The 11,588-nt window shown below is 44.4% G+C and overlaps 1 protein-coding gene across 1 annotated transcript in view; it reads right to left on the minus strand.

Annotated features, from left to right (window-relative positions):
- Positions 1-11,354, minus strand: part of LOC147107594 (uncharacterized) — a 58,053-nt gene extending 46,699 nt beyond the window's left edge. The window contains exon 1 of the mRNA XM_086006756.1: positions 10,939-11,354. Coding sequence (XP_085862882.1) covers positions 10,939-10,981 — 43 coding nt within the window. The 5' untranslated portion in view covers positions 10,982-11,354. The remainder of the gene's footprint in view (positions 1-10,938) is intronic.
- Between the last annotated feature and the right edge of the window lie 234 nt (positions 11,355-11,588).

Genomic DNA, 11,588 nt, shown 5'->3' on the forward strand with positions numbered 1-11,588 from the left:
TGGTCAAGCCCAACATCCGAAGGGACGTGGAGAACCGGCAGTTTCAGGGCATGAATGAAAGGCCAACTAGGGCCTTCCAGATAGGCCAACCGGTTTTGGCCCGGGACTACCGTACCGAGAAATGGCAGCCTGGAACTATCTGCACACGATTAGGACCACTGATGTATACCGTGGACATCGGAGACAGCATAATAAGGCGCCATGCTGACCAAATCATCAAGTCATCCGAAAAGGGACAACCTACACCACCACTCTATACATCTAACGATGAAGTAGAGATACCCATATCTACCTCCGATCCGGTGATACTGGAGTCCGATGAACCCGACACTGGCCTTCAAGCCGAATCAGCCTTGCCAGAAGAACCTACTACACCACCAGAAACTACTACACCACCGAGGCGTTATCCGGACCGAGTCAGGAAGCCTCCCGAGAGACTAACTTATAATTAATTAATACAGCAATGTATATTATTTTGCATATAACATGTAATTAATTACTTAAAATATGATGTACTAGTTAGCTAGAAGGGGAGGAATTGTGGTGTATGTGCCTTTAAGAGCAATTGTGGTGTATGTGCCTTCAAGAGCCCCAGGTGTGCGTAATGCCGGTAATTGCCACTTGGGCTATATAAGCCTGTGTATTGTGTATATCCTTTAGAAACCCCCCCCCCCCACCCCCCAGACTTGCTTAGTAAATACCTATGAACCAACTCCTGTCTTCAGTGTCTTTATCTACACACGGACACTACACCCTTGTCCTCACCTTTCACCCCACCAGCCTCCACATTTAACAGATCATCCTCCGCCATTTCCGCCACCTCCAAAGTGATCCCACCACCAAACACATCTTCCCCTCACCTCCCCTTTCAGCATTCCATAGGGACCGCTCCCTCCGAGACACCCTAGTCCACTCCTCTATCACCCGCAGCACCTTCCCATGCAAGCGCAGGAGACGTAACACCTGCCCTTATACCTCCCCCCTTCCCACTGTCCAGGGCCCCAAACACCCCTTCCAGCTGAAACAGTGATTTACTTGTACTTCTTGCAATCTAGTTTACTGTATTCGCTGCTCACGATGCAGTCTCCTCTACATTGGGGAGACCAAACGCAGATTGGGTGACCGCTTTGCGGAACACCTCCAGTCCATAAGGGTGACCCTGAGCTTCCGGTCGCCTGTTATTTTAATTCACCGCCCCATTCCCACTCGGGCCTCACCGTCCTTGGCCTCTTGCATTGTTCCACGGAAGCTCAACGTAAACTCGAGGAACAGCACCTCATCTTCCGATTAGGCACTTTACAGCCTTCTGGACTCAATATTGAGTTAACAATTTCAGACCATAACCTCGGCCCCTATTACATTTTCACTTATTTTTTATCCACACCTTTGTTTTGGCCCTTTCCCACCCCCCCTTTCCTTTTTTTCCCTCTCTCCCACATGGCAGCTGTCTCCCATTCTGCCAGTGCATTTCACACCTAATCTAGAGCTGTCTTTTGTCTCCACTAGTCCTATCACCATCTCGTCTCGTTTTGAATACCTCTTAATGTCTAAGAACATAAGAACATAAGAAATAGGAGCAGGAGTAGGCCAATCGGCCCCTCGAGCCTGCTCCGCCATTCAATAAGATCATGGCTGATCTGATCCTAACTGCCAATCCACTATCACAGAACCATCTCCTGCATCTAACAGAATTAGACACACGAAATAGGAGCAGGATCAGGCTACACGGCCCCTGGGCCCGCTCCGCTACCCACAGGGCCATGACCGATCCGAACCTAGACTCATGTCCAAATTCCTGCCCGCTCCCCGTAAACCTTAATTCCCTTTACTTCTAGGAAACTGTCTATTTCTGTTTTAAATTTATGTAATGATGTAGCTTCTACAGCTTTTTGGGGCAGCATATTCCATGGACCTACCACCCTCAGTGAAGTAGTTCCTCCTCATCTCAGTTTTGAAAGAGCAGCCCCTTATTCTAAGACTATGCCCCCTAGTTCTAGTTTCACCCATCATCAGGAACATCTTCCCTGCATCCACCCGAACCAACCCCTTCACAATCTTATATGTTTCAATAAGATCGCCTCTCATTCTTCTGAACTCCAATGAGTAGAGTCCTAATCTACTCAACCTCTCCTCATATGTCCATCCCCTCATCCCCGGGATTAACCGAGTGAACCTTCTTTGTACTGACTCGAGAGCAAGTATGTCCTTTCTTAAGTATGGACACCAAAACTGTACGCAGTATTCCAGGTGCGGTCTCACCAATACCTTGTACAACTGAAGCAATACCTCCCTATTTTTATATTCTATCCCCCTAGCAATGAAAGCCAACATTCCATTGGCCTTCTTAATCACTTGCTGCACCTGCATACTAACCTTTTGAGTTTCGTGCACCAGGACCCCTAGATCCCTTTGTACTTCAGTACTTTCCAGTTTCTTGCCATTAAGATAATAACTTGCTCTACGATTTTTCCTGCCAAAGTGCATAACCTCACACTTTCCAGTATTGTATTCCATCTGCCAAATCTCTGCCCACTTACTTAGCCTGTCTATGTCCCCTTGCAGGTTTTTTATGTCCTCCTCACTCACTACTTTCCCTCCCATCTTAGTATCATCTGTAAACTTTGATATGTTACACTCGGTCCCCTCCTCCAAATCGTTAATATAGATTGTAAAGAGTTGGGGACCCAGCACTGACCCCTGCGGAACACCACTAGTTACTGATTGCCAGTCTGAGAATGAACCATTTATCCCAACTCTCTGCCTTCTGTTAGATAGCCAATCCTCTATCCATGCCAGAATATTACCCCCAATCCCGTGATTTTTTATCTTAAGCAATAATCTATTATGTGGCACCTTGTCAAATGCCTTTTGGAAGTCTAAATACACTACGTCCACTGGTTCCCCTTTATCCACCCTATATGTTACTTCCTCAAAGAACTCCAGCAAATTTGTCAAACATGACTTCCCCTTCATAAAACCATGCTGACTTTGTCCTATTAAATTATGATTATCCAAATGTCCTGTTACTGTCTCCTTAATAATGGACTCCAAAATTTTACCTACCACAGATGTTAGGCTAGCCGGTCTATAGTTTCCAGCCTTCTGTCTACTGCCCTTTTTAAATAAGGGTGTTACATTAGCAGTTTTCCAGTCTGCCGGGACCATTGCCGAGTCCAGGGAGTTTTGGAAAATTATTACCAATGCATCCACAATCCCTACCGCCACTTCCCTCAAGACCCTAGGATGTAAGCCATCAGGTCCAGGTGATTTATCCGCCTTGAGTCCCATTATTTTACCGAGTACCACTTCCTTAGTGATTTTGATCGTGTTTAGCTCCTCCCCCCCTTTAGCCCCCTGTTCGTCCAGTGTTGGGATATTCTTAGTGTCTTCTACTGTAAAGACTGATATAAAATATTCATTCAGTGTTTTTGCCATCTCCATATTTCCCACCATTAATTTCCCGGTCTCATCCTCTAAGGGACCAACATTTACTTTAGCCACCCTTTTTCTTTTTATATAACTATAAAAACTCTTACTATCTGTTTTTATATTTTTTGCTAATTTACTTTCATAATCTATCTTCCCTTTCTTAATCAATCTTTTTGTTTTTTTTTTTGCTTGTCTTTTAAAGTTTTCCCAATCCTCTATCCTCCCACTAGATTTGGCTACCTTATATGCCCTTGTTTTTAGTCGAATACTATCCTTAATTTCTTTACTTAGCCACGGATGGCTGTCTTTTCTTTTACACCCTTTTCTTCTCAGTGGAATATATATTTTTTGGAAGTTGTAAAATAACTCCTTAAATGTACACCACTGATCATGTATCGTCTTACCCTTTAATCTATTTTCCCAGTCCACTCTACTCAATTCCGCTCTCATACCTTCATAGTCTCCTTGTTTGAGATCCAACCTTCTCACCCTCTAATTGAATATGGAATTCAACCATGTTATGGTCACTCATTCCAAGGGGATCCTTTACTAGGACATTTTTAATTAATCCTGTCTCGTTACACAGGACCAGATCTAAGGTTGCCTGCCCCCTGGTCGGTTCAGTTACATACTGCTCAAGAAACCCATCCCTAATACACTCAATGAACTCATCCTCAAGGCAGCCCTGCCCAATTTGATTTGTCCAATTAATGATAGTTAAAATCCCCCATAATTATAGATGTTCCCTTATTACAAGCCTCAACTATTTCCTGATTGATACTCCGTCCAACAGAGTTGCCACAGTTCGGAGGCCTATAGACTACGCCTACTAGTGTTTTTTTCCCCTTATTATTCCTTACCTCCACCCAAACTGTTTCATTGTCCTGATCTTTTGACCCAATATCATTTCTCTGTATTACAGTGATTCCTTCCTTTATTAACATAGCCACCCCACCTCCCCTTCCTTCCTGCCTGTCCTTCCTGATCGTTAAATAACCTGGTATGTTTAATTCCCAGGCATTGTCACCCTGCAGCCATGTTTCTGTAATGGCCACAAGATCATACCCATATGTAGTTATTTGTGCCATTAACTCATCTATTTTGTTACGAATGCTACGTGCATTCAGATAGAGAACTTTCAAAGATGTTTTGTGACACTTAGTTCCTGCTTTTGCCCTTTTTATTACTTTACCTTTTACTTCATACCTTCTGCCCCTTCCTGACATGCTCTGGTTTTTAATTTCCCCACTGCTGCCTAAGTCTATGACCTTCTCTGTTGTCATTTGTATTATTTGCTCTCTAGGAACCTCCCCCCCCACTAGTTAGTTTAAAGTCTCTTCACTTTTGTTCTCTCCCAGCCCAGAATCTTAATCTATTTCATTCCCTGTGCCTCTTTAGTCTTGATAAAGGGTTTTGACCCAAAACATTGACTCTAATTTCTCTCCACGGATGTTGCCTGGCCTGCTGAGTTTTTCCAGCATTTTCTGTTGTTATCCCTAGAATGAGATAACTGTTTCAGAAGCATACAATTCCCTGAGCTAAAAAATCATCCAAATATGAACTTTTAGGTTTGCCACTTTAGTTCAGGACATAGACAGCCGAGGTCACGCACTAGCTCCTATGTTTACATTCCTGCAACCAGCTTACTTATCCCAATGGCAGAATCATAGACCATTAGTCAGTATATGTCACCAGGGAGCCAGGTTTGTTTACAGTGCCGCTGACAGAGGAAGACCACTCCCTCCATTGGTTGTGTTGGTATAATGTAAAAGCACACATTGAGTCTTGTTAATTAAGGGTATAGCAAAGATTCAATAGAATGACAAGATGTAGTTATGAAGAGAAAAAAAAGTATGTGTTGCACGAGAAGAAACACATTCAAAACCACTCAAGCAGTGAAAAAAAAACAGGCAAACAATCATTCAAGACACATCCACACGGCCAACAATAGAGATCTCTTAATTTAAGATATGATTTATTTAAATATTTAGTCAGTGAAAAGTCTCCTGAATCACTTTATAAACAAGCATTCATGTAGGGAAATACCAGTGGAATGACAGTATATCTATCTAATCTATTAAGCATGAGGCCCAAGTAAGACATCTACTGTATATATAAATATCTCTCTTACATAAAGGAAGACCTCTCACATCCTCAGGGCATCCCAAAGTGCTTACAGCCAATGAATTATGTTTGAAGTGTAGTCACTGTTCTTATAGGCAAATGCAGTGACTAATTTGTGCACAGCTGCTCCCTTGACCCTAATCCTACTAAACTGCTAGCCACCCAACCTCTCTTCCTAGCCACTATGCTACCTGATGTTGTAAATGGCTCCTCTCCACAGCTTTGTCATCTTCCAATGCAAAACTCCACCTCAAAATAAAAACACCCTCGACTCATCCGTCTTTACAATTTACTGTCCCATTTCCAACTTTCCTTTCCTCTCCTCTCCAAAGTCCTTGGACATAAGAACATAAGAAATAGGAGCAGGAGTAGGCCAATCGGCCCCTCGAGCCTGCTCCACCATTCAATAAGATCATGGCTGATCTGATCCTAACCTCAAATCTTCTATCACTCTGCATCCACCCGAACCCATGTGATCTCCCGGGAGAGGCGAAAAACCAGATAAAGACCCAATGGCCAATTTGGGAGAAAAAAATCTGGGAAATTCCTCTCCGACCCATCTAGGCGATCGAAATTCTTCCAGGAGATCACTCTGTCCCTATATTTTCTACAGTACTTACCTTCTGTAAAGGCGATCTCCACCCCAGCCAGGAACAGGAATAAAACCATCTCCTGAAATCTAACAGAATTAGAACACAGTAGGAGCAGAACAAGGCTACACGGCCCCTGGGCCCGCTCCACTACCCACAGGGCCATGACCATTCCGAACCCAGACTCATGTCCAATTTCCTGCCCGCTCCCCGTAACCCTTTATTCCCTTTACTTCTAGGAAACTATCTATTTCTGTTTTAAATTTATTTAATGATGTAGCTTCCACAGCTTTCTGGGGCAGCAAATTCCACAAACCTACCACCCTCTGAGTGAAGAAGTTTCTCCTCATCTCAGTTTTGAAAGAGCAGCCCCTTATTTTAAGATTATGCCCCCTAGTTCTAGTTTCACCCATCATTGGGAACATCCTCACCGCATCCACCCGATCAAGCCCCTTCACAATCTTATATGTTTCAATAAGATCGCCTCTCATTCTTCTGAACTCCAATGAGTAGAGTCCCAATCTACTCAACCTCTCCTCATATGACCACCCCCTCATCCCCGGGATTAACCGAGTGAACCTTCTTTGTACTGACTCGAGAGCAAGTATGTCTTTTCTTAAGTATGGACACCAAAACTGTATGCAGTATTCCAGGTGCGGCCTCACCAATACCTTGTACAACTGCAGCAATACCTCCCTGTTTTTATATTCCAACCCCCTAGCAATAAAAGCCAACATTCCATTGGCCTTCTTGATCACTTGCTGCACCTGCATACTAACTTTTTGAGTTTCGTGCACCAGGACCCCCAGATCCCTTTGTACTACAGTACTTTCCAGTTTCTTGCCATTAAGATAATAACTTGCTCTATGATTTTTCTTGCCAAAGTGCATAACTTCACACTTTCCAGTATTGTATTCCATCTGCCAAATCTCTGCCCACTTACTTAGCCTGTCTATGTCCCTTTGCAGGTTTTTTATGTCCTCCTCACTCACTACTTTCCGTCCCATCTTTGTATCATCTGCAAACTTTGATATGTTACACTCGGTCCCCTCCTCCAAATCGTTAATATAGATTGTAAAGAGTTGGGGACCCAGCACTGACCCCTGCGGAACACCACTAGTTACTGGTTGCCAATCTGAGAACGAACCATTTATCCCAACTCTCTGCTTTCTGTTAGAGAGCCAATCCTCCACCCATGCCAGAATATTACCCCCAATCCCGTGATTTTTTATCTTGAGCAATAATCTTTTGTGTGGCACCTTGTCAAATGCCTTTTGGAAGTCTAAATACACTACGTCCACTGGTTCCCCTTTATCCACCCTGTATGTTACTTCCTCAAAAAACTCAAGCAAATTTGTTAAACATGACTTCCCCTTCATGAAACCATGCTGAGTTTGCCCTATTAAATTATGTTTATCCAAATGTCCCGTTATTGTCTCCTTAATAATGGACTCTAACATTTTACCAACCACAGATGTTAGGCTAACAGGTCTATAGTTTCCAGCCTTCTGCCTACTACCCTTTTTAAATAATGGTGTTACATTAGCAGTTTTCCAATCTGCCGGGACCTTTGCTGAGTCCAGTGAGTTTTGGAAAATTATTACCAATGCATCCACAATCCCTACCGCCACTTCCCTCAAGACCCTAGGATGTAAGCCATCAGGTCCAGAGGATTTATCCGCCTTGAGTCCCATTATTTTACCAAGTACCACTTCCTTAGTGATTTTAATTGTATTTAGTTCCTCCCCCCCTAGAGCCCCCTGTTTGTCCAGTGTTGGGATATTCTTAGTGTCCTCTACTGTAAAGACTGATACAAAATAATTGTTCAGTGTTTTTGCCATCTCCATGTTTCCCACCATTAATTTCCCGGTCTCATCCTCTAAGGGACCAACATTTACTTTAGCCACCCTTTTTCTTTTTATATAACTATAGAAACTTTTACTGTCTGTTTTTATATTTTTTGCTAATTTACTTTCATAATCTATCTTCCCTTTCTTAATCAATCTTTTTGTTATTTTTTGCTGTCTTTTAAAGACTTCCCAATCTTCCATCCTCCCACTAGATTTGGCTACCTTATATGCCCTTGTTTTTAGTCGGATACTATCCTTAATTACTTTACTTAGCCACGGATGGCTATCTTTTCTTTTACACCCTTTTTTCCTCAGTGGAATATATTTTTTTTGGAAGTTGTAAAATAACTCCTTAAATGTACACCACTGGTCATGTACCGTCTTACCCTTTAATCTATTTTCCCAGTCCACTCTCATTAATTCCGCTCTCACACCTTCATAGTCTCCTTTATTCAAGCTCAGCACGCTTGTTTGAGATCCAACCTTCTCACCCTCTAATTGAATATGGAACTCAACCATGTTATGGTCACTCATTCCAAGGGGATCCTTTACTAGGACATTTGTAATTAATCCTGTCTCATTACACAGGACCAAATCTAAGGTTGCTTGCCCCCTGGTCGGTTCAGTTACATACTGCTCAAGAAACCCATCCCTAATACACTCAATGAACTCTTCCTCAAGGCTGCTCTGCCCAATTTGATTTGTCCAGTTAATATGATAATTAAAATCCCCCATAATTATAGCTGTTCCCTTATTACAAGCCTCAACTATTTCCTGATTAATACTCCGTCCAACAGAGTTGCAACTATTCGGAGGCCTATAGACTACACCCACTAGTGTTTTTTTCCCCTTATTATTCCTTACCTCCACCCAAACTGTTTCACTATCGTGCTCCTTTGACCCAATATCATTTCTCTGTATTATAGTGATTCCTTCCTTTATTAACATAGCCACCCCACCTCCTCTCCCTTCCTGCCTGTCCTTCCTGATTGTTAAATAACCTGGTATGTTTAATTCCCAGTCATGGTCACCCTGCAGCCATGTTTCTGTAATGGCCACAAGATCATACCCATATGTCATTATTTGTGCCGTTAACTCATTCATTTTGTTACGAATGCTACGTGCATTCAGATAAAGAACTTTCAAATATGTTTTGTAACACTTAGTTCCTGTTTTTTCCCTTTTTAGTACTTTACTTTTTACTCCATACCTTCTGTCCCTTCCTGACACATTCTGTTTTTTAATTCCCCCACTGCTACCTAAGTCTATGACCTTCTCTGTTGTCATTTCTATGATTTGCTCTCTAGAAACCTCCCCCCCACTAATTAGTTTAAAGCCCTCTCTACAGCCCTAGTTATATGATTCGCCAGGACTCTAGTCCCAGCACTGGCCAAGTGGAGTCCGTCCCAACAGAACAGCTCCCTCCTGTCCCAGTACTGGTGCCAGTGTCCCAAGAAGCAAAACCCATTTCTCCCACACCAGTCTTTGAGCCACGCATTTAACTCTTTAATTTTATTTATCCTAGCCAAATTCGCTCGTGGCTCAGGTAATAACCCAGAGATTATTACCCTTGAGGTTCTGTTTTTTAATTTGACCCCTAGCTGCTCATACTCCTTTAACAGAACCGTCTTCCTTGTCCTATCTACGTCGTTTGTACCAACATGGACCACGACAACTGGATCCTCCCCCTCCCACTGCAAGTTTCTTTCCAGCCCAGAAGAGATGTCCTTAACCCTGGCACCAGGCAGGCAACACAGCCTTCGGGACTCCCGCTCTTGACTGCAGAGAACCCTATCTATCCCCCTAATGATACTATCCCCTACCACTACAACATTTCTTTTTACTCCCTCCACTTGAATGGCCCCCTGTACCACGGTGCTGTGGCCAGGTTGCTCATCCTCCCTGCAGTCCCCGCTCCCGCCCTCACAGGGAGTAAGAACCTCGATCCTGCTGGACAAGAACAAGGACGGGTTGTCCTGTCCATATTTTCCACAATTCCATGTTTGAATTTCTCCAATAAAATCCAACCCTGCACAGCACTGAAACTACGCTAATCAAAATCACAAATTACATCCTTAGTGACTGTGGTGCATTTTCCCTTCTTGAGCTCTCTGCAGCCTTTGATACAGGCAACCACACCACTCCTCTGTTGTCCAGCTCAGCAGGACTGTTCTCAGGAGGCTCCACTTTTGCCTATCCAGCAATGGCTTCTCTTCCTTCCCCCGTTCCTTATCTCTTAACCCCCAAGAATGTATCCTTGGTCCTTTCCTCATCTACATGCTGCCCTTGCTGACATCATCCACAGACATAGGTCACCTTCCATATATATGCTGATGACACCCAGCTCTACCTCTCCGCCACCTCTCTGGACCCCTCCATTGCAAAAGCATTAGCTCTCGCCTCTGGGTCAGCAGATTGTGGATTCAAAACCCACTCCAGATACTTGAGCACAAAATCTAGGCGGACACGGAGGGAGTACTGCAGTCAGAGGTGCCGTCTTTCGGATGAGACATTAAACCGAGGCCCTCAGGTGGACGTAAAAGAGTGCAGCAGATAACAACTACAGTCAGGACAAATGGTAAAAGGGAGGGGGACAAATGGTAAAAGGGAGGGGGGCAGATGTGTGTGTGAGAGAGAGAAGTGGGACATCATAAAACAGTTTTAAAGACATTGCTGAGCGACAAAAATATCTTAAAATCCATTGTGTTTTTCCAATTGCTCAAAACAGAATTGGACATAAGCCATGGACTGGCAATACCGTCGCTCAGAAGCCACTTGTCTGCTCAGGGCTGCCTCTAAAGACGCGACCTTGCGGCCGAAGGCTAACCGAGAGGCGGCGTGGGTTAAATCCACCCAAGACCAGCTGCCGCCTCGGCTCCTTGTACGGCAGCCTTTCTAACCGAGTCCGGGGCTCCGACAGTGAACATTTTCCGATTCGAGCTTACCTGAAAGCAGACAGAGGGCCACAGCGGCACAGGCCGGGCCCATGGTCCGAGCAGAGAGACTGGGCCTCGCTCACACGTTCACCCGCAGCCGAGCACTGAGCCAGGCCGCCGGACTCGCCCAATGGATCCGCGCTACCGGATTGAGGGCGAAACGAAAGGGGGTTCCCACACAGTCGTGGGGGAAGGGTCTAAAAATCGCGCCAGCCCACGATCTGGAGCCTGGCGTGATCTCACTCACTTCCTCCACTGCTCAGCGCCCGGAATTTACCCCGAAAGGCCTCGCCCATTGCTGCGTTTCCTTTCCCGCTTTGCAGTGCTATAAACTGAACGCCGCTGCCCCTCCCTCCTTCACTATCACTGACTGCTCTCCTCTCCGTCAGACTGACATAAACAAGGCTGGGCCCTAGAGGCAGGCGTTTCCAAATAAGCAATGGTAAGAGCAAAGTGGAGTCAGTCATTCCTGCTCCATGGGCGAATAAACCATTTAAAAAAAGAATGTTTCCCTTTTCGCAGATGAGTCATAAAGGTACAGAAGGAGGCCATTCAGCCCATCGAGTCCGTGCCGGCTCTCTATAGAGCAATCCAGTCAGTCCTATTCCCCCGCTCTATCCCTGTAAGTTTATTTCCCTCAAGTGCTTATCTAGACTCCC

This window comes from Somniosus microcephalus, chromosome 14, assembly GCF_052327205.1.
Source record: "Somniosus microcephalus isolate GS21.2 chromosome 14, FLI_Smic_1.0, whole genome shotgun sequence".
NCBI classification, from domain to species: domain Eukaryota; kingdom Metazoa; phylum Chordata; class Chondrichthyes; order Squaliformes; family Somniosidae; genus Somniosus; species Somniosus microcephalus.